Consider the following 23,467-nt stretch of genomic DNA (forward strand, 5'->3'; position numbering starts at 1 on the left):
TTGCTCTTTTTGTAGAAACAATAACTTTCTAATGATGTATGAAAATGCTCAGTTTTACCACACAAAAAAAAAATAATGGAGAGCTAGAGCTGTAGGTCTGGGGAGTGTTTGAGGTTTTTTCCCCCTTTGATCACTGAGGTTTGCAATTGGCTTCTTGAATAAAAGGCCCTTTTTCCTCATGCAGTAAGATAAGGTCCCTTTGTTCTTTTCCAGTGGAGCAGGTAGTGGTGACGTTGCACCTCGTTGGTGACAGGGAGCCAGCGGAAGTGGTGGGAGATCTGTCAGTCTGTCTGGATGGGATGCAGGTCGACCCCGAGCTCCTGACCAATGGGGAAGCCTCAAGTACAAGAAGTGAGTAATTTTAAGTCCAAATCTACATATATCTGCTATGCAAAGCCATTTTTGGAGAAGCTTTAACACAGTCTTTAAATAAGCACAATAACAGCAATTTCTGTAACTTTCTGTCTATAGAGATCAGAAATCGTATGCATTTTTGAGGTGGAGTCATAGTTCACAGGGCAGACCTTCAGCCTTATTGCAACAAAAACCCGATCAGCATCTTTATTTTCTGGACTTTGCAAACTTTTATCTAGAGATCCCAAATGTTAATGAAAGCCTCTAGCTTCCCTGAATTTTAATAGCATCATAAACTGAAGAAATGCAAAGTTGGTTTGATCTCATCACCGTGCTAGTAATAAATATTCTGCTTACTAGGAGACGTGGGTTTATATTAATTTTTCTTAAAATAGCTCATTTAAATGTATTCATAGATTTATTTCCCTGTGGAGAGCTGCAGAGGGGGATCCACTTTCTCTTTAGTTGGTGTGTACAGTTTTTTAAACTGAAAACTTGAATGCATGTAAAATATCTAATTACAGTAAAATAAAAAGGTAATTTTAATTCCTTTGGAGCAGGACAGTGGAGCATTTCTGAAATACTGTACATTGAGAAGTAGAACTAGGTAAGAGTTATTTTCCTAGAAAGCAACAAGAGACACGTCTGCGGTAGTGACCAGCTAGACATTTAATTGGCAAGCTCTAGGTGTCTGGGTGGGGGGGGAGGCTGTTAAAGTCCTAGAGGCTTTGAAATTTCATCTGAATATCGTACAAAAATGGAATTAATACACAAATTCTGTAACCATTATTTCTTAGAGCTTTTACTCCATTTTCTTTGCATTTTGTTAAAAGGATCAATTGCACAGACTGATTGTGTGGAATTTTGTTTGTAAGTAAAAGCTAGATGCTGGGATTTTGTGGGACTGACAGAGCACGGCTGAGGTACAGGGATGGAAATATCTAGTACAAGTACCAAATTTTCCTTTTATACAGTACTCAGTTTTCATCTTTGCTTTCTTGAATTTCCCAAAGTTCACATGCTGAGAAAAAGGTGGGAAAAGTCATGCAGGTAGTGGAATTGAGTTCTATTTACAGGGTTGGGCTCAACACAGCAAGCCCCAAGCTCAGCAGAAGGTTCCCGGACAAGCAGGGGACTGGAGCACATAAGGAAGGAGTTAAATGTTAAAGTAGCCTAGCACATTGTATAGGCTAAAGGCACTTCAGGCAAATACATTGTTTATGGAGTTGCTTTTAAGTTAAGATTTCTCTTGCTGGGATTTAATTCCTTCCATGCACAGTCCACCAACAGCTCATTATCCTAAACCTTTCTGTGACTACATCCTTGTCTTTGGCCTAGATCTGTCTACAGTTCCCATCAGAACTGAAAACTGATTTCTTTATTTAATGACATTTGTTTTACTCTATGGAAATAAAGTATTGGTGCTACCTACATGAATGAGCAGTTGTGTGCTGCATATTCAAGGTTTGCAAATGCTGGCACAAAAGGCAGATATTTGCAAGCTGGCTGAATAAGCAGTTGCAAAACATTTGCAAATCTAGGTTGAACTGCTGTAGTGCTTTTGGAGTGCAGCCATATTTTGTACCTGCTTCAATGCCTTTATGTTAAATAATTTACTGAGAAGGGGAAGGGTCTGGGCTAGAGAGGCCCAGAAAACGAAGCCCCCAGCCAACCAGAGAGATTTCAGTCAACTTTTTGCCCTTTCTGCTCTGCCTGCCATCACTGAGAGCGTATGAAAAGCCAGCTTCACTTAAAAGAATGAACAGGGCTTTATACTGCTAGAAAAACAGTGTGTGTGTTTGGGAATATTCACACAGTCAAATGATGTCCTGTTACATCTTCCGTAAGGTGGAAGTATTACAGTGGCAGTGGTTTAAAAAAATTGTATTCACACACACAAATAGAGACATGCAAAATATGTACAGCTTTGAAACCCTGTAGAAAAGCAACACATAGTGTCTCACCTCTACACTTGAAAGAAGTGTGAGCATTAAAGGCTGCTGCTTTCCTTGGAAATGATTCAGAGTATTGCTTATGCTTCTGTTTTATTTTTCTTCCTGGTATTTAAGGTCCTACACAGAGTGAAAACTCCAGAGTAAGGAGTGATACACGGTAAGACCTTTTTCCTTTCTTTTTTTTTTTTTTTTTTTTTTTTTTTTTTTTTTTTTTAATTCTGTCTTCTAGTATTCACAGTTTTGAAAGAGAGGAATTGTGTGTTTTGTAAAGTAGACAATTAAAAATTTATGAATATGCCTGGCAGCAGTATCTGTTAAGATCTGAGTATGCCCTAAACAAAAATACGGAACTGTTGCTCAGCTCCATTGTCTGGCCACAGTTTTGCCTCCATACCTGACTGATCTTTTTGTGTTTTCCCTTTGTGTTCCTCATCCTTCTCCCAGTGAATACCCAAAGTAAAATATATATTTAAACACCTCCCCCCCCCCAAAAAAAAAAAGGCACTGGTTGCTTTTACACTGGTTTGTTTTATAGTATGAAGGTATCAGAATTATATTTAGCTTTGTTAAGATCCCAAAATCTGTCTGGCACTTGCCATGCGCTGATATCGGATTATGAATCTTGCTGCCGGTAGGATAAGATGTGCCCAGCACCATGTTACTTTAATTAGTTCCCAGTACTACAAGTATTTTAAGGATCTGTACAAGGCACAGTACTCTGGGGGACGTCTGGAGTAACCAAGCTAAATTTCACTTTTTTTCAGTAGTTTGTATTCTTGGCTGTGTTATCTGAAGTCTTCCCTTGAAAGTTTGGGTTTTTTCTGTTTTCTTTTTGTATTTGAATGAATTTTTAGATGCCTTGATATTCAGAATACCTGAATATTATAGAATAATAACAATAATAATTATAATGATTCAGTTTTGGTATCAACCAGGGGGCTTCTGGTAGTCATTGTGAGGATCATGTAAATGGTCAGGAAAGTGACTTTCTACAAGGGCATGACGTGAAAGAACAAGGGGAGGGGGAATGGCTGAAAAACTGGGGTTAAACCTCCTACAGATTTGAGGTCACTAATGATTTGGACCCATTTATTTTGCGGTTGGTGTAGTATGAATTACATGCACCGCACCTGGTGTAGAGCAAAAGCGTGTTTGACCATGATATGAGGGTAAATCAACATGATTTTACTTGGTCCTTTATGACTTGGGGTTTACTTAGCCTTATCTACTGGGTTTTAGTTTGTGTACATTTGAAGGAATGTAATTTTCAAGGTACTGGGTTGAAACTGTAACCTCTTCCTTCATTTGTGATGGCTTATGTGCTTGACCTGTAAATCCACTAGAATTTTTGTTAACAACCTTTTTGTTTTGCCCAACATGTTCTGAAAATAAAATGCTTTAGACTAAAGATGCAGATACCTCTAACTCTGCTTAAGGAGCTACAAATATATCAGAATAATACTCTGCTAGGTGTAAGTGAACAGCACAGCATGGGTCAGTACTGCTGTGTAGCTTCTTAATTCTTGTAAGGTTGTGCAATTTATATTCATAGCTGCGGGTTAAAACCTTAATGCTAAATTCTCCAGCCTGTTCCAAAATTTAGTTTAGAGGAAAAAAATGTATGCATAAGTAAGATTTCTAAAATTTGTAGCATTTTGTGTGTTCTGAGCATATGCCAGCCCTGTGGAGTAAAGGCGTACAGGCTGTTCTCAGGTGTTAGCTTCTCATCTCATTAGGAACTCATGGGCAGAAATAGCTGAGCAGCAAAATCCAGAGCCTGGACCTAAGGGCAGCTGTATCAAATTGGGAAAGGAAAGAGGAGATTTTGATGACAGATGTTGTGTACATCTATTTCACCACCTTTCCATCAACTGAGGTTTCAAGTACCTCAGGAGATAAACTCTGAGTGTGTTTATACAGATGTATAGATACTTGGAATTATTATGAGTGTTATAAATCTCACCTAGTTGTAACTATTGCATTCTAGTGTCTTTCATGTGTCTTCTCAACCCCCCTGAAAGTGTCCCAGGCCAGGCTGGATGGGGCTTGGAACAACCTGGTCTAGTGGAAGGGGGCTGGAACGAGATGATCTTTAAGGCCTGTCCCAACCCAAACTCTTCCATGATTCTGTGATTTGCAAAGTTTCACCTGTGCACTACTAGAACAGTTCTCTGTGTCTTTTCCTGCAAAAGGACTAACTCCAATGGCCTTGAAAACTGTGAGGATGCTGCTTCCAGTGAAAACAAGACTGTTAATGACAGTGACTCCCCGTTGCTCACAAATGGAAACTGCAAACCTGCCAGACCTCCCAGGCCTGCCAGGCCCCCGCCCCCCACTCCCCGCAGACCCCCGTCGGTCGCCGGTACGTCCATGGGGCTGGGCACTCCTTGAGTGACCATAACCGTTTCTGCTCCTGATGTTTAACTACACTTTGGATGGTAAATTCTTTGGCAGGTCATTTCTGAAGGAGTATTTTTTAGCTTGCATTCTGTACAAGTTGTTTAGTCATTGTTCCTGTTACTGGAAATTTCCTGTTTCCACGTCTGCTCAGGGGTGGTGGCAGTCAGTGATGGTGCTACAGAGAGTGGAGCTGGGACCAGGAGAACACCAGTGAGTGCTGCTGCAGCACTAAGGCATCCACTGAGGGTGACATGAAATCCACTGAAGGCTCACAGAATTGCCTCAAGTTGAAAATACCGTGTTCTGAGATATGAGTTATTGGTTTCTACAACTGCAGTTGGATTCTGTGAAGCTGCAGCACTTAAAACATTCATTATTCTTCTCTGCTGAAATGGATAGATTTTTTTTTAATCTAGTTATTTAAAAACTACCTGAAGGCCACTAATTCTGAAAAGTTACTTGATCTTTTTGGGGTAATTCCTTTACTCCCATACAATGCAGTGTTTCTGTAGTCTCATTATTACAACTGATAAATGCTGGGTCTGGATATACCCTGCAATACAGTAATTACTTTAAAAGATTAATGCAGTGCAGTTAGTTAATGAGACGTGACCTGTGTTCAACTTCTAACCCCACCCACCAAATGGCATTAAGATAAAACTGAAAACATTTAAAGAATGTCTGTGTTCCCCTCCCATTGTGATTGTTACTTGCCATGCAATATCATATCTCTTCTTGAAAATTTTATGCTTATCATCACTTATATTATTATTCCAAATAATAAATGGAAAATAATTAATTCATTAGTACAAAGAAGTAGTTTTTTATCCTAATTTAATGTTTACAGAATGCGGACTAGGTAAATATTTATCAGAAATACCAAAATGCTGTTGATGGCAGTTCTTGGATTAAAGCATTTTTACAGTGAGACAGAATTGCTGTTCAGTTTTTGTTTAAGCTACAAAATGTAGCTGTGGAAACAGCAGTTCTGGCAGGTTTGCTTTTGTAATGTGTAACTTCTACAATGGATTGGTGATAAAAGTCAGTTAAAGGCTTTTTCTCTTCTCTCTCTGACATCATAGCAAGTGCAAATGGTCCTTCATCCACATCCACAGAAAGCGATGGGGCCAGTGCAGGATCACTGGCAGGTACAGCCTCAAATACACCTTCAGAGCAGAGCCCTGAGGGGGCAACAGCCGCAACCACAGCTCCTGCCACTCCTGCACTCACCACTCCTCCAGTGTCAAGACAAGTCCAGCCAGTAAATCCTTCACCTCAGGCTCTTACTACAGTCAGCCAAGGGCCTCTTCCACCTGGGTATGGGTTTAATAACTTCTTTCTCCCTGTGTGTGCTGACTTTTCTGGTTTTGCTTTATTTTACTTACAGTAGGTGTAAGAAACCATAGATAACATCTGCCTTCTGCTGCCTGACAAAAATCCCCCAATATGAGTTTGGAGGGTTTATAATTGTTTTGTATGGTCGATCTTCAAGCATTCAAGGAAAGAATTACTTCTGATACTTATCATACGTTCCCATGTCAGTGAAACGTAGGTATAAAATAGTGTGACAGCTTGTTGTCTTCAAATTAAAATAAAGTCAGGTAGGAAAATATTGGTACAGATAAGTAGAGGAAAAGCTGCTATTGCAGTCCTGAAGGTTTGGATTTCATACTGCAGCTCCTGAGAGTAGTGTGGACCTGCTGCTTTACTTCCGGTGCATGTGGAACTTGTCAGATGGTTGACCACTAGCCTCAAAGCTCTCAACTTCAAAAAAACAGCAGCAAAAACATTTCTGGACTCTCTGCGCGAGGGGAAAAAAAAAAGCTTCCCAATGTGAATGGTGAAACTGGTGAATTACCTTTCTTGATTTGCAGGTAGTGGAAGCAAAAGGTAGGAGTGGTCTGAATTACCTCACAGGATAACGGAAATAAAGAAGTGGTCTTGAAAACAGCAGTTGTTGCTTTATCATTTTGATTTCAACAGAAATGGTAAATAGCTTTTTATTTCCCCTGTGATGTTACATCTGATGCAAATACAGGGGTAAGTCATTATCCCAAATACTGCATATGCAGAAAATGTGACCAATGCCCTTATGGTGATCGCTGCATATACTTGATGACTGAAAAACATGCCTATGTTGGATTAATGCTACTCTAAAAAAGGGGATTATGATCTGTAGTTGCTTCTGTTCAACAGGTTATTGATACACTTGATACTGAATACAAAATTTTGCTAAAATTTTACATCTAGGCATGAATTTGAGCTTCTGTTTCCCAGAAAGGTAATCATGTACAATGCTTTTTTAATTTTAGTTGGCATAGAATCACTGTTAATATGAATGGTACCACTGTGTGCTGCACACTGTTCTGGTGCATCTCATGAGCCAAGGGTTACTTTTAAGCATTTTATGAAAACAGATGTTTCTCATCTTTATGCTGTAGATGAATGGTTGGAATAGTTTGATGTGGAGGAAGATTAAACTTTTTTATCTATTTTCAGTTGGGAGCAAAGAGTAGACCAGCATGGTCGAGTGTACTACGTGGATCATGTTGAAAAAAGAACAACGTGGGATCGGCCAGAGCCTCTTCCTCCAAGGTGAGCCAGGATCAGCCATACAATCATCTCAGATGTCTGGGTTTTTCAGGAATTAATTGCCTGACAGTTTGCTAAAGCTGGAATAAATATTTGAAAACAGAAATGTGAACCCAGTTGCTCCGGACTGTCTCCAAGGAATGCATATGGAAAAGAGTTGAATGTCAAAAAGAACCAAATCTGAATTTCCTGTCAAAGACTAGGCAAGTGCATATTTACTGATTGAGAAACAGATTTCACTTAAAGACAGTAGACACCCCCAAGAGTAAAAGAGATCAAAAAACAAAGAAAAATATTTTAGCATTGAGGTAGCTATCAGCTTGAGCAGGAATGCTCTTGGTTACCTCTTATCTCGAGGTACTGTTTGCTGGCCTTTGATCTTGTCTCAGGGCTCCCAGCTGCCAATTTATTATGCACATAGAAACTAACGTTCGTTATTAAATTTCTCCAGGTCTTGGCATCAGAACAGCCAGTGATGTTAGTTCACAGTTGCTGTTTCTTATTTTGTAACAATATAAGAAAACATAAGAGTTGTTGTGTTGCACTTTTTCATCGTCAAATGGTTCACAGACTATAAAAAATTACAAAGTGAAAACATGGGATGGTAAAGAGAGCTTGTTATTAAAGAACAAAAACTGGCAGTCTCATAAATGGAGCCCACCTGTCATGTTTCAAGTTATTTTGAACTTTTTGAGCAGATGAACTTGTATGTTGCTTAAGCTTACTTAGAATAGAAATGTTTTCTTCCAAGTTTTATAAGTAGTACTGATCTCATATGAACTGAAAATTAGGGGAAAAAAAACTGAACCAAAGAAAATCAAAACAAAATGCTATGCCCAAACCCATGCCCAAACCTTTCTTTTCTGCCAGATCAGAGTGTGAGGAAGTCTTGTGTTGAATAGCTTAAAATGTCAATGGGTTTGCTGTGTTTTAGGCAAAACCAGCAGGCTTGTGTTACGGGCTGGGTGAGAACTGCAGTGATGCCAGCACATTATGGACAGTGGTCTAGACAGCTCTTGACAGCTATTTCAAAAAACCCTGAAAATACAATAAATTGAATGGGTCCAACTTTATATAGTATACAACAAACAGAAGTGATTCTCATAAAAAAAGTCTAGCTCTTGCATAATTTTTGCAGAGGGTGCAAGGAGAAGAAAGCTGCTGATGAGCCCATGCTTTCTGTTCCCCTCCACCACATTGGCCTCCAAGTGCCTCTGAGCCCTTAAATTGCCAGCTATTGACAACTGTGGCTTGTCTTTTCCCCCAAAGCTGGGAGCGCCGAGTTGACAACATGGGGAGGATTTATTACGTCGACCACTTCACCAGAACTACGACGTGGCAGAGGCCGACGCTGGAGTCTGTCCGGAATTATGAGCAGTGGCAGCTCCAGCGCAGCCAGCTCCAGGGAGCCATGCAGCAGTTCAACCAGAGGTTCATATACGGGGTAAGGAATACCTGGGTGACTGAGGCTTAGGGTGGTTTTGGGGTTTGGGCATGCCTGTGGGTGACCTTTCTCCATGAAGGCAGCAGACTCTCTTATGGTTTATGATAATGTATCTCTGTGTGTAGCGTGGCAGGGAGGGCTCATTAAAATGTTATTTCATCTTCTTCCAGTCAGTACATGGGGTTTAGTTGTCACCTCAATATAGGGCTTCTTGGATAAAATTTTTGTACAGTATTGATAAAGCCTTTGGCTCAAAACAATCTGCAGCATAGTAATAAGCTGGGTTATTTGTATTGTATCTTGTGTTACCCTGGCCAAACACATGGGAGGTAAGCAATGCATTTCTGCTCTGGGTAAAATGAATTATGCACAATGAATGTTAGGAGAGCAGGGAAATTGAAAATAATCCTTCCAGCATTTTTACTCCATTGTTTGTCTCTGATGAATAGCAGACATTAGATCACTCCAACTCATGCTACTCAGGCTCATCAAAAATGATGTAGGTTCTGATTTGCTGTATGTGTGAAAATAAAATGGAGCCTGTGGTGGTAGGGAGAACTGTACTGAGTACAGGAATGAAGTTTCTGATTGCTCTGGGTGCTACTGTACTAATTTCCTCCTATGTAGTCAGGGTTACTAAACAAAGAATAATTATTTCTTGGCACTGTAGTTAATTAAGCATGCCAAGGTCAGTAAAATGGACCTTCTCTGTGGAGGAAAAGAAATAGTGGCATCTTTTCTTATGTGTAACATTAACAAAAATGCATTTACTTCAATAATTCAGGATGGCTATGGTAGAACATCTGGAAAGCACATGACTAGTCATTAATGCCTCATTTGTTCATGTGACTTGCAGAACCAGGATTTTTCATCCACACAGAACAAAGAGTTTGATCCTCTTGGCCCTCTGCCACATGGATGGGGTAAGACTAACTTGAATGTGTTTCATAATGCAATGTAATTAAACATTAAAGCATACTTATGCCAAATTATTTGTCAGCTGTTCTAAGCTAGTTTTTAAAAATTAAAATCTACATTTAAAATGTTTAAAAATCAGATCTAATCAAATGTGCTATTAAAACAGAATCCTGACTAGGCTATGCCATTTCAAAGTGGATAGAAACTATAAAGTGTTCTGGTTTACTCCACTGGTAACAAGTGTAATAGCTGTAACACTGTCATGCTTTTGAGACTTTTTTATTCCCCCCTACCATCCTGTTCCTGCTAAATCAGGCTCCAAATCCTCTCTAAATCAATCAAACTGCTAAATTCTCTCTCCAAGACAACTCTTAAAGAGTTTTGTTGGCCTGAAAATGTTTTTTTGTAGTGACAGCTAACTGCTTCTTGATTGGGCCCTCTCCATGGAATAAATTTGTTCCTGTACTTTACATGGTTGAGAATTTACAATTAATACAAATTTTGGCAGGGTATAATAAAAAATAGAAGTGTAAAACTGCTTTCTGGTATGACTATCAAGCAGATATAAAAATTCAAGTTTTATGATACGTAGGCAAAGCTCTCAGAATGCTGTTGTGGCATTTGGAGCATGTAATTAATTGGCAGAGTCAGACCTGAGTTTTTGGATTCATCTGCTTTTCAGACAAAACTATTTGGATTTTTAGTCCTGGTATTGCTGCAACGTCGTGCCATGAAGTTGTTGTTCCCCACACTTGTGATTAGGTACATTACATATAACATTTCACAGAAAGATCTTTAGGCTGGCAGTGTCCAGGAAATGGCAGACTGAATCTCCAGGATTTCTGCTGTCAGGCTCATAGGCAAATGCCTAATTACAGACTTCTTTTGGAAACTGAAGCTTTTGAGCTGTGCTAGTCAGATTTTGATCCATTTTTGTAATTTGTTTGTCTTGCAACACTAAGTAAAAATGGTATGAAGAGCTGCAGAATGGTACAGAGGAGCAAGTCAGGGCATTTCTCATAGGCAGTGTTAGGTCAGTGTATGCCCATGGTTCATCTAAGAGAAAATATAAATGGATTTTCTTGGAAACTGCATTGACTGTGTTTTATTCCCTGCTATAATTTGAACTTGAAGCCCCCTTGTATCTTCTTTATACTTCTGTATACCTCTGTTCCCTCCTCTGTGTTTGCTTTCTGTGTTGCTTGTCAGGCACATCACAGTATTTGATACAGCTGAAGTTTCCTGCGGACAAAACAGCTCACACTTTTCCCTGTTTCCAAATAATTCCTCCTACAAATGAAAAATAAATTACATAGTAAGGAGTAGTGTCAATGAAAGTGAAAATATATTGGGCTAGAGGAGGTACAGAGAAACCTGAGAGCAGGAAAGGCTGAGTCTGATGGTTGATGCTGTATATTTGATGTAGTCTCAGCAATGAATTAAAGAAGGAATTGAATTTCTTCTCCTTTTACGTCTTTTCAGAAAAGAGAACTGACAGCAATGGCAGAGTGTATTTTGTCAATCACAACACACGAATCACTCAGTGGGAAGACCCCAGGAGTCAGGGGTAAGACATCAGTTGAAGCTGCTTGTATGATGAAAATATAAATGAAATTAAAATGTAACAAAGTAAGTGAGAGTGGAGTGAGCCAGGAATTGCTGCCCACAGGTGTGGCATGGATTGTGCTATACAAACATCAGAAAGCTCAATAAAAATTTGAGATATTGGCCAAAATGGAAACTGTCACAATATTACTGTGTCATCCTACAATAACCAAGAAAGCCTAGGTCAACAGTAAGCAATAAACTCATTCCCCAGGACAGCTTCTACTTTTCATAAGTAATCAGTTACATTTGTCTAAACATTTGTGTCATTGGAGGAAGAAGAGTTTTCCTTTGTATGATGATAGGATGGTGCAGAGTCTTGAGTAAGACTTCGGTTGTTTCCCACAGAGGCATAGAATGACAGGATGGTTTGGGTTGGAAGGGACTTTAAAGCATCTCGTTCCACCGTCCTGCCATGGGCAGGGACACCTTTCCCTATCCCAGGTTGCTGCAAGCCCTGTCCAACCTGGCCTTGGACACATCCAGGGATGGGTAGGAGACCGAAAAAAGACAGACCTAAAAAACTGTAGCACCTTTCCTCACACTTCTTAAAGGAGGAATAAAGGAGACAGAGAACTTGAGGCACTACTAGAAACACTAGAGTTCTGTTTATTTTGGGCTCTGTAAATGCAAAGTCTTGGAGGTAAGCAATGGAGGCAGGAAGGTGAGGGTGAAGTGTGTTCATCCCAACTGCTGTTTGAGCTGAAAATGTCTGTTTGGTGAAGCAGCTTCACCTGTCCTCTATGGAGGAGGGGAAGTGCGACAGCCAAGGCTGTGTGAGGGGTCACAGCTGCAGCCACTCACCTCTGCAGCAGCCAGCTGTGGAGAGCACTTACTCTTGGAGCAGCCTAGCAACAGAATGTTTGGGCTGCACAGTCAGGACATGGTATTTTTGGAGAGAAGCCACTGGGGAGCACTTCACAGCGATACTACTCAGGTCTTCCAGATGTATTGAGATCTACTTTTGTGTATAACAAAACTGAGTTGGAAATTGGCAAAAAAACCCACATGATCAATATTTGCATTTTCTTTTATTTTTTGTCACTCTGAACCATTTTTGGCTGGGATTACGCATGAGGTACCAAAAGCTGCTGGGATTATGCATGAGGTACCAAAAGCTGCTTATTAAAATTTTATCAGTTTGTGAGTAAAAGCCTCATAGTTAGAAGATAAAATTCTGTTATTTGTGAAGGAAACAATAAACCTTGCTTACACTTTTCCCTTAAGGTTTTTTCCTTGCCTTTATTTAAGCTTTTGCAAGCAAATGATCTAATGTTTACTTCACCAGTCATTTTGGGCTAATTGGGAGCTGACTGCAAATTTAGGAGGGGTGGCGGGGGAAGCTAAAACAAATCCAAGCGGAAAGTTTCTCAATCTGTAGACTTTCTAGATTTTCTAAGATGCTTACTGTCTCAGGAATTACTCAATTGACATAATGGATTCAGTTGATCTATTACAGTGTATTTTCTTGTATCCATAGTCAGTTAAATGAGAAGCCCTTGCCAGAGGGCTGGGAAATGCGGTTTACAGTGGATGGAATTCCCTATTTTGTGGATCACAATAGAAGAACCACTACATACATAGATCCCCGCACGGGCAAGTCTGCTCTGTAAGTGTTCTTAACATTTTACTGAGGTTTCCAAAGGTGAAGTTTAGCACACATCATTTTTTTTTTCCTCTTACTACATTATTAGGCAGGAAGGTTTACATGGAGCAATGCTTCTTAATTACCTGGGATTTTTCATTCACTGAAAGTCCCTGAAGAAGGCAGAGTTCTGAATACTGCAGAATCCTTTTTGCTACATAGTGTATGAGATTTGAGAGTAATGGAGGAGCTGCATCTGTCTTGTTGATGACCAGATCCCTTCCTTGGAGTTACTAGTCTCTCTCTTTGAAAGAGACCCAACCCTTTCTTTTTCTGATTTTTTTTTTTTTTTTAGGAACTAGAATGAGGTTGAAACCAGAATTTACCTCCCAAGTTAATTGAATGTCACCCCTTCTTTATTGTTAGAATCTTTTTTTACAGTCAATGTTCAGGAAGTGTTTTAAATGTACTGTTAAGCATTCCACAGTTCACAAAGGAAGATTTTTCTTAGTTTAAAAACAAGAAATTACACCCCAAAATCAAAAAATGTGACTAGATAGCCAGCTAAACCATACAGCTGTATAGCTAATACATTTGCAGGCTTTTACTTCAGTTACAAAAACACTTGGAAATTCATTCTTTTCTTGCTTTTGGTTGCAGAGACAATGGACCCCAGATAGCTTATGTGCGTGATTTCAAGGCCAAGGTCCATTATTTCAGATTCTGGTGTCAGGTATGGAATCATTTTTTGGCAATATTTGCTTGCATTTTTGGTTTTGCTTACATGCTTTCAATGCCTTCTTCAATGCCTTCCAATAAAGGGAGTCAAACTACTCTAAGGTTAAAGGTGAGTTAAATTAGGAGGAGTAAATGCAGGAAATGTATAATCTCATGTACGCTTTAAAGTGATGTAAGTTTTGGCTTTAAATGTTTTAGAATAAAGGAAAACATCACTTTCCCTACTTTTTTTGAAGTGGTGGATTTCTGAATAGTGTTTTCTTGCTGCTGTTAATACAGAAATATATGGAGGCACAGTTTTTTTAGAGTTAATACAAGATTTACTTTCTATATGTATACCCACTTCAGGCAGAAAATGCAGGGCATTTGCAACACAACAGACATATCTAGGCACTGAGGGATATACTGTGGTGCACATAGGGTGCTCTAACATAATATCAAATTCCAGTGTGTTAGTCTTGGTCCTCTAAGCTCCTTATATCAAGAGATGAAGTAACTTGATGTTTAGGAAAAAGTCTTTGGTTTAAATGTTCCAGTTTTCAAGAGTCACTGAATTATCCTTTGAAAATAGTGGAGAGACTAGCCTTGTTTTTCACTTAGAATTTCGTGCAGTATAGCCTGAATATTCTAATTTTTTATTAAATTCGTAGAATCACAGAATGGTTTGAATTGTAAAGGACCTTAAAGATCATCTCATTCCAACCCTCTGCCATGGGCAGGACACCTTCCACTAGCCCAGGTTGCTCCAAGCCCTGTCCAGCCTGGCCTTGGACACTTCCAGGGATCCGCGGCAGCCACAGCTTCTCTGGGCACCCTGTGCCAGGGCCTGCCCACCCTCACAGGTGCTGGGAATTCTTTCTCAGTATCCCTCCTAACCCTGCCTCTGGCAGTGGGAAGCTGTTCCCTGTGTCCTGTCCAGGCCTTTGTCAATAGTCTCTCTCCATCTTTCTTGTTGGTCCCTTCCAGGTACTGGAAGGCCACAGTTAGGTCACCCTGAACTTTCTCCAGGCTGAACAATCCCAATTCTTTCAGCCTTTTCTCATAGGAGAGGTTCTTCATGTGTCTCATCAATTCTGGGCTAGAAAGCCTTCCTTAGCTGAAATATGTTACTGATCTTCATGTTTTCCAGTATCTTGTGGGAGTGCAATATTTAATCTGTTCTGAGCAGCAACTGGAGGTGTGTTCATGTCTCTGTAGATAGCAGTATTGGAACCAATTTCTTCTTGGATTAAAGTACAATTTAGATACCTTGATTGCTGGGTTTGTTTTATATCTGTTGGTGAAATTCAACTGTACCCTTTAATATATGCAACAAATAGCAGTCCAAACTGAGTATGGAAACTTTAAGTGATTGTACCCTTCACATCTAAAAAATTTCCTTTCAGCAACTGGCAATGCCACAGCACATAAAGATCACAGTGAGCAGGAAAACATTATTTGAAGACTCATTTCAGCAGGTATTGTGTCAAAACATGGGAGTAATGGGCATGAAAAGTAGTGTTACTAAATTTATTCTCACATGTAATTTTTGAACCTTTGATATCTTGCTAATGTTACTTTAAGTCAGGCTAACAAAAAAAATAATAATTTAATAGTTAGGCTGCATTCACACTTACAAGATAATGCTAAAATATGTAGTTCTGGCACTGATTTATCTGACAAAGGTGATTTTTTTTTTTCCCCTCAGAATGATTTAAAATCTGAGTTGATTTTGAGGAGACTGCTGGGGCAGAGCAGCACTCCATTCTCAGGATGTTTTTGTGTTGGGCTTATGTTTGTGTATTTTTCTTCACAATGTGTGAGGAAAAACATATAATAAATTGATCTTAGTCTGGTTGTCTTAAAATGAGTAAGTTTTTTTAAAAAACAAAAATTATTAATTCTATTTGCATTATTAGGAGTGAAGTTTCTTATTAATCTCTGTACACCTGAGATTAAAATGTTAAGGTTTTCTTAAGGTCTGTAGACCCTGATTAAAATTTTTCCAAGTTACTAAATGCTCTAGTGCTTGTTAGAAAATAGTAATAATTCTAACCAGTCCTTATAGCTGTTTCCTTAAAAATAATTGATTGTTTTTCTTTAACTAAGATAATGAGCTTCAGCCCTCAGGATCTCCGGAGACGTTTATGGGTTATTTTCCCTGGTGAAGAAGGTTTAGATTATGGAGGTGTGGCAAGGTAAACTACACTGAAATGGCAGATAATAACTTGTTCTGCTAGTGGTGATGTGAAGGCTTCCCCAAAGTGCTTAACTGCAGTGCTTTCACAATAGGAGTGAAGTTTATTCGTTAGCTTGGAACATCTGAGGAAGGCAGTTCTGTAAGATGTTTGCATGTCTTAAAACTGTGTAAAATGATTTTCAGTTTGCATTAGGAGTTACTTTAATCATCTCTATGATTAAAGAGATGCAGTTTACTGAACTATAGTGAGCCTTTGACCCAACTGTTAATGTCAAAGTAGAGTTTATTGAAAAACTGAACAGAAATCTACATTTAAATCCAAAGTCTTGACTGGAATGTAACTGAGAAGTGCATATGTTAATTGGCATTGCCTAGCCCTGGATGTTTAGATCAGTGGTAGACTTGTAATGTGCTCATTTAGATAAGAGTGGGCTTTATCCAAGCTTGTATATCAGTTGTGTATCATTGCAACTTTGCATTTTAGTTTGTAATTTGCTGTAGTTTCCCTTTGGTGTCAGTGTGGGCCAGCTGCTCTCTGGGGAAGGAGGCCCAACAAGGGCCTGAGTCTACATGAGTTAGCTACAGTAATTCCTGCTGTGATTTATTTTGAAATGTGTTTTTATTGTTTGTGTGATTTCAGGGAGTGGTTCTTTCTGTTGTCACACGAAGTCTTGAACCCCATGTATTGCCTGTTTGAATATGCAGGGAAAGATAACTACTGCTTACAGATAAATCCAGCCTCTTACATCAACCCAGACCACCTGAAATACTTCAGATTCATCGGGAGGTTCATTGCCATGGTAAGTCCTAAAGCAGGAAGCAGGTCTGTCCTGCAATTTTCCTATAAGTAAATACCATGCCATCAGATGGATAATGAAAAAATCCATTTTTGAGCTGACAATATCAGGTGTTTTGTCTATAACTCCTGTTGGTATAAGCTACTTCAGCATATTGGCAGTGATGGTACTCAGGATGGTTTAATTCTTTGGCTGTCAGATTTCATGGGCACAGAGAACGGAATGTTGTCATATTAAGTACTGAAGCATCCTTTGCATTATTTTGTCTGTTTTTGTGTTCCTCAGGCTTTGTTCCATGGGAAGTTCATTGACACTGGTTTCTCTCTGCCATTCTATAAACGTATCCTAAACAAGGCAGTAGGACTCAAGGATTTAGAATCTGTTGACCCAGAGTTTTACAACTCTCTCATCTGGGTAAAGTGAGTTTGACTTAATTTGTTCTTGAAATAGCAATATTATGTTTTTGGTTTTCACTTCTGCGAGGAAGTAGGTGTAAATCTATTACTAACTACCCCACAGAAAAACATAATCTAACATTGCAGAGCAGTATGGAATTTTTACTGGGACTTTAGATCCAAAAAGAATGATTTGTTCATGCAGAGCCTTTCTGATTAATTGAATATTCCGTGCAGCATCTTGTGTTGTGTTTTTATTGGCTGTTATTAATTCTAGTTAGACATACAGATGTGGCAGTGTTGAACATGGTTACAAATAAAATGGCTTGAGTAAATTCGACTGAGACTTCTCAGATAACTGATTAAAAGAAATCAGCAAAAACCTGTTTAATGTTTCTCTAGTACTGGTTTAGTTAGAAAACAAAATGTTTGGTGTTACAAGAACATGAAGTTAACAAATGTAGTTTATTATTTACTACCACACAATTCTTCTGTTAGTCACACTTGCAATTTGACTTCAAGGTTGGTATTGAAGATTTAATGCTTTAAAGAAGTTCTAGCTGTCCTGGTATTTTTGACCCAAGCTTAATGATTTCAGACCATTCCTACCTGCAGCCTGCCATGTCTGCATGGTCAGGCACCTCTCTGTCCATGCTCTTGTGGAGTCCTCCTCTTCCACTTTTTTGCAAATTCCTCTCCAGAGACTAGCAAGTAAAAAAGATGTGGAGTTTCTAGACCACAATTATTTTGGAATTGTGTATTACAGATATTTTAAGAAATAATTTTTTCAAAGCCCCTTCGATCTAAAGCATTGTAATTTTGTACTGATTTTGTCATAGGAGGATGCCACATGTTTTAATCTGTGGTTGATGTGCACCATTTATTTCAGTAACACAGATTTTTTTTCTTTCAGTTAAAAATGTTAACAAATATATTAGAAGAAAAAGAAAGACAAACTGAGTAAATTTCTTTTCTTCAGCTATAATAAAAACAATTTTGCAGAAAAATTAGTCTTTCTTGTGACTCAAGACAAAACATTTCACTTACGAATCACACTAAGAATAGTTTTAAACATGGTTTGAAAAAATTTGTAGAAGGTATGAGAACAGATTGGGTTTTGAAATGCAAAACTAAATATAAAAGCCAAGATTTTCATCTGTAGTAGTGATTCTTGGAAGGTTCATATTAAATACTGAGGAGCAGAGAAAGCAGCATGAGATGTTTGAGAATTGAGATAGGAATTTTGTTTGGTTTTCAGAGTAGTATGTTCTGCACTCCATGGATGTGCTGCTGCTCTTGTGCCTTCATTTTAATTCAAAGCAATTTCTGTAGTGATAGAAATCTTCTAGGCTGGAGTGCAGAAAAGGCTTTGCCCCTTTGAAAAATCACTTAAGGATGTGAAAATTGGAGAAAAGTCTTCAGACCTCCAAGGGCTGCAGAGTCCTCTCAGTCCAGACCCAAATTCAGTGTAGCTGGGCCTGCTTTTCTGCAGTGCTGCTGGAGGTACCCCTGAGGAAAGGACTGCCCATTTACAGGGGAGAAGAGCCATGTCTGTCAGGACAGACATAATTTTGTTCCTCACAAAAAAGCAAATTTTATAACTTTGCAGGAAGCATTCCTTGCCACTTGTATTAGGGGGCTGTTTTTCTCGTTCCCACAAGTTTGAGGATTTCACAGATTGACTGAGTTTGGAAGGGGACTTAGAGAGGTCATCTGCCAAACCTCGGTGCCCAAACTGAGCTGGAGCGTGTAGCTTTCATTTTAAAAGGGATGGATGATGAAATAAAATCAGCCTTTCATCTGAAGCCTTCCCTCCTCACCCAAAGTTTCATGCAGTACCATATGTTTTGGAAAGACGAAGTTCAGAAGTGCAGTTGCATCAATAAACCATAGCCATGTTTTCAAGACTGGCATTGCTGTGTTGGGTCAGGATAAATATCTGGATTTTGCACTGGATGTTGGAGGAAAACCAGCATCAAAACCTCTGTATAAACAGGCAGTTCTTCACTTTCCAAAAGCATAAATCAACATATAAACTCCAGGACTTCTGGCAAGGCCATAATTACTGTGTAAGGAACATTTCTTTATCTTGACTATTCAACTCCAAACCTTCTACCTTAAGATTCTTCATACTCATCTCCTTTGCTGTGTGCAAGTTCTCAACAGTTACTTAAAACTGTATTTTTTTCCTTCCAGAGAGAATGATATTGAAGAATGTGGCTTGGAAATGTTTTTTTCTGTTGATAAAGAAATACTAGGTGAAATCAAAAGCCATGATTTGAAGCCAAATGGTAGCAACATTCTGGTCACAGAAGAAAATAAAGAAGACTACATCAGGTAAGAATAAGTGAAGACTTTAAAATACTCTGTAATTTTCTTTCTTTGAGTTCTAGCAACAAAAGACTGTCTGTCATCTAAAGCATTGCTGAGCAATTGCTGATGATGGCAACAAGTGGCAAGTGTTTGGATTTCATATTGGAAAGAGGAATATTGATAGAAATAAGTTTCTAAAATCCACTTTTCCAAAAGATCATGGCTGGAAGAAAGTCAACTTTTTTCCTGGAGTTTTCTCAGTGTAGCAGAATACCATGATAAGAATTGTGATTGTCATATATTTAATGAAATGTTACATCTGTTTATTACTGTAATTATATTGCTTTATAGCCTGCTGATGTTCTAGCCAGCCATTTATGGTTCATGTGGGGTTTTGAGAGATTGTTTTTTGTTGGGGTTTTTTTGAGAACATTTTTGGATGTTTTTGCAAAGAATCTTATTTTTTAAAGATACTTGGAATTGCTATTAGTTTTATCTGCACTGTCTTGTAGTTGTGATAGTGTTTTGAATGATGTCATAGGTTGTATTGTCATTAAGTAAGGATCATATTTGCAGCACCCAAATGTTCTAAAGCAATAGATTAAGACCGAAGGGGCCTAAGAGTGATTAGGAATAAACATGTGAACAGTGACCTGCTTTGTCCTGAAATATCCCCTCCTTCCTCAGTGTGCAGCAGTACAGCAGCTCTGATTTAAGGTGTGAACTTCAGCATAAAAGCTTGGAGGACATGCTTGCAAAAAAGTCATCACACATTGCAGGCACAAACTAAACCGAATCACTGAGAATTTTTCTCTTTGTTACAATGTGTTCTGTGAAGGCTTTTTCCATGGGCAGGGGAGAGGGAGTTGGGAGTGGCCTCTGTTTTCATTGCATGAGAAATCTGCCGACCTTTCAGTGATTCACAAAAGAGGTGGTGTTTGCACCAGAAACATACTGGCATTTGGCAGGAGGGAGGATCTGCAGAAAATCATTCTTCTCTAGTTCTAGGAACCCAGGGAGAGCTTGGATTACGGTTTCATTCAGATTTTTTTTGCCTTACTCCAAGTCCTGCTTTAAGTCCCCCAAGTTTCTAGGACTGAAATGAGAAATTGCCACCCCTTCTTTAGACTCCAGTGCTCCTGACAGGTTAGGCTTGAATTCAGCATAATATCTGCTTCTCCCTGGGTTCAGGTTCTCCGGGTCTCCTGCCTGCTTTTCACCCTTTTATTAATGGAGAGTGGAGTTTCTGCCACAGAGCAAAGTTTCATGATTAACAGAAACAAATATGGAACTTTCCAAATGGACATAGTCACTGCTTGGTAAGCTGGCAGTCCTGCTGCTCTTCACCAGTACAACTTGACTTGTTTTTTACCTTGTCATGGATAACAACTGAGATTTCTGGGGAGAATGTCAGACAAAATCTTCAAACACCTCAGGACTGCTGTGCTCTCATTAATGTAATCAGTGAAGAGATGCTGCCTCCTCTTTGAGTCCAAAATACTTCTGTAGCAGAATGGTTGAACACTTAGGGTAATTTAGATAAAAAATGCAATCATTTGCACAGAATAAAGGCTGCTGATAAAATTATATGGTGCTCTATCCCCAGAACTTTCCAGACTTTCCATGGTTTTTTTTAACTTAGCTTACAGTTCATCTCAAAATAGGTAAAGATGTGGACTTGGGTTAGCATGAGCCATTTAAATGATCTTGATGTGTCTTCTTTTCCAGGCTAGTGGCAGAATGGAGACTGTCCCGAGGTGTTGAGGAGCAGACACAGGCTTTCTTTGAAGGCTTCAATGAAATACTGCCACAACAGTATTTGCAGTATTTTGATGCAAAAGAACTGGAGGTAAAGGATTGCTTGGCTATTGCTGATATTCCAGGTCATTACACATAAAATAAACTCCAGTCAGTACATCTGAAGAGCAGAACTCACTGAGGGTGACAGCTCTGTTTTATGGGAAATATGGGGGAAAACTTCATGGAATAGTGTTAGATTAATGTGTTTTCCTTAACTTTCTTCTTTGCAACCAGCTTAGATGTTTCTAAATGCCAAGATTCTGTCAGCAGAAATTTCTTACTTTGTTTTTGCGATTCTTTGGTTTGCCACTGTTCAAACAATGAGTAACGTGACAGAATGAGAGATAAAGCCAGATATGCAATGGATGGTTGCATATAGATTGGGCCAAGTTCTTGGTTTGGGTTTGATCTCTCTAAATTACGTTTTCTGAATCATCTGTTCAATTTGAAGAGTAAAACCATCAAAACAAAACATCCCATCCCTAGTGAAGAATTGTATGGCTGGGCAAAGATAAACTGTCTTGAATGTCTACACAGAATCCCAGAATGGTTTGGATTGGGATCTGTAGCTATGATATTTTTTGAAAAATCCTTTGCTAGGATTTTTCCCCTCCTGAGGAGCTGAGGAGCCTCAGGAGAGAAATGTCAACAATGACTATCTGCTGCTGTGGAATGCAACAGGTGCATCTTCCACTGGTCCATGTGGATTGTTTTCCATTGATGACCAATCACAGCCACCTGTGTCGAGGCTGTGAGCAGTCACAGGATTTTGTTCTATTCTATTCCTGTTCTTTCTAACCTTCTAATCACTCTTTTCAACTCTGTTCTTTTAGTATAGTTTTAATGTAGTATTTTAATATAATATATATCATAAGGTAATAAATCAAACTTCTGAGAAAATGGAGTCAAGCCTCGTGTCTCCACACATGGAGAGTTATCAACAGGGATCTTAAATAATCTTGTTCCAGCCCCCTTCCATATGGAGAGACACCTTCCACTAACCCAGGTTGCTCCAAGCCCTGTCCAACCTGACCTTGGACACTTCCAGGGATCCAGGGGCAGCCACAGCTTCTCTGGGAACCCTGTGCCAGGGCCTCCCCACCCTCGCAGGGGAGAATTTATTCCTAACATTGCAGATGATTTACTCCATTTTTCACAACAGAGATGCTGTCTAATTTGAGGCCTCTCCAAATACGCTTCATGAACCAGTCTTTGAACCACTTCATAATCAGTCTTTGTTTATAGAAGTTTTGGATGAAGTTTAAAATTAAAACCAAGTGCACTATTATTGCAGGTGCTGCTAAGTGGGGGTCCAGTTGTTCTCTTTTGCTGTGTGCGAGGTCACAGAAGGAAAGTGGAAATTTGTACTCCTCTGCTTATTTCCCTTTTTCTGCCCCAAAGGTGCTTCTCTGTGGGATGCAAGAAATTGACCTGAATGACTGGCAGAGACACACCATCTACAGGCACTACACCAGGACCAGCAGGCAGATTGTGTGGTTCTGGCAGGTTTGCAGATTTTGCTTTATTCTCAGACCAGCAGAAGTTACAGAGCACAGCTCATTGAACAGTGGTCAGAACACTGAGCACACCTGCAGAGTTCAGATAGAAACTATTACTGATAATTCAGCTGTTCCCAACAGCCACATTACTGTGGATCTGTTCATCTGTGGATAGTGATGACGTAAAAATCTAAAGATTGAATCTATCCCTAAATGTTTATTTCAATTACTGTTTTTCAGTTTGTGAAAGAAATAGATAATGAGAAGAGGATGAGACTCTTGCAGTTTGTGACTGGAACATGCAGATTGCCAGTGGGAGGATTTGCTGACCTGATGGGTATGTATTAATAATGCTTCTAATGCAGGAGATACTTCTAAAAAGAACCTAATTATATATTTATGGCATTTTTAATGAGTTTTATATTAAATGTTGTTTTGTAAGCCATGCATATACTTGAGCTATGATGGAAAAAGATGGAAGCAATGTTTACACCTATTTATTGAGCTTTAAAATCACTTCAGATTGATGCATTTCTCCACATGCATACTTTGATCTAGGCAGAGCTTTAGAGTGAGACAAATGTCCCTTCTCTGTACAAATAATAGTGATCCTGTCTTTATTTAAGCCTTGCATGCTTCAGGTGTGTTACAGTGATAGAAAGGTAGCTGGACTATGCCTTGTCTATTGGAATTTGTTACAGGGAGCAATGGACCCCAAAAATTCTGTATTGAAAAAGTTGGAAAGGAAAACTGGTTACCCAGAAGTCATACCTGGTGAGTATCATACCTGGTAACAAATCAGAATATTGCTGTTGCTCTGGTTTTGGTGACCAGTCTGCTGTGATATTTTAGTAAATGGGTAATATGCTGAAATGGTTGAGACTCTGTGAAAG

At 39.2% G+C, this 23,467-nt stretch overlaps 1 protein-coding gene across 8 annotated transcripts in view; it reads left to right on the forward strand.

Moving 5' to 3' along the window:
- Nucleotides 1-23,467, forward strand: part of ITCH (itchy E3 ubiquitin protein ligase) — a 58,848-nt gene that overhangs the window by 31,458 nt on the left and 3,923 nt on the right. For all 8 annotated transcript variants that reach the window (XM_041474483.1, XM_041474484.1, XM_041474478.1 and 5 more), the window contains 19 exons: nt 214-351; nt 2,424-2,466; nt 4,502-4,671; nt 5,792-6,026; nt 7,209-7,304; nt 8,571-8,745; nt 9,602-9,668; nt 11,146-11,230; nt 12,749-12,877; nt 13,514-13,586; nt 14,977-15,048; nt 15,680-15,768; nt 16,411-16,570; nt 16,853-16,986; nt 19,159-19,299; nt 21,004-21,124; nt 22,477-22,581; nt 22,815-22,911; nt 23,276-23,348. In XM_041474483.1, coding sequence (XP_041330417.1) covers nt 214-351; nt 2,424-2,466; nt 4,502-4,671; nt 5,792-6,026; nt 7,209-7,304; nt 8,571-8,745; nt 9,602-9,668; nt 11,146-11,230; nt 12,749-12,877; nt 13,514-13,586; nt 14,977-15,048; nt 15,680-15,768; nt 16,411-16,570; nt 16,853-16,986; nt 19,159-19,299; nt 21,004-21,124; nt 22,477-22,581; nt 22,815-22,911; nt 23,276-23,348 — 2,203 coding nt within the window. The remainder of the gene's footprint in view (nt 1-213; nt 352-2,423; nt 2,467-4,501; nt 4,672-5,791; nt 6,027-7,208; nt 7,305-8,570; nt 8,746-9,601; nt 9,669-11,145; nt 11,231-12,748; nt 12,878-13,513; nt 13,587-14,976; nt 15,049-15,679; nt 15,769-16,410; nt 16,571-16,852; nt 16,987-19,158; nt 19,300-21,003; nt 21,125-22,476; nt 22,582-22,814; nt 22,912-23,275; nt 23,349-23,467) is intronic.

The sequence above is a fragment of the Pyrgilauda ruficollis genome, unplaced genomic scaffold (genome assembly GCF_017590135.1).
Source record: "Pyrgilauda ruficollis isolate IOZ18807 unplaced genomic scaffold, ASM1759013v1 scaffold323, whole genome shotgun sequence".
Taxonomy (NCBI): Eukaryota; Metazoa; Chordata; class Aves; order Passeriformes; family Passeridae; genus Pyrgilauda; species Pyrgilauda ruficollis.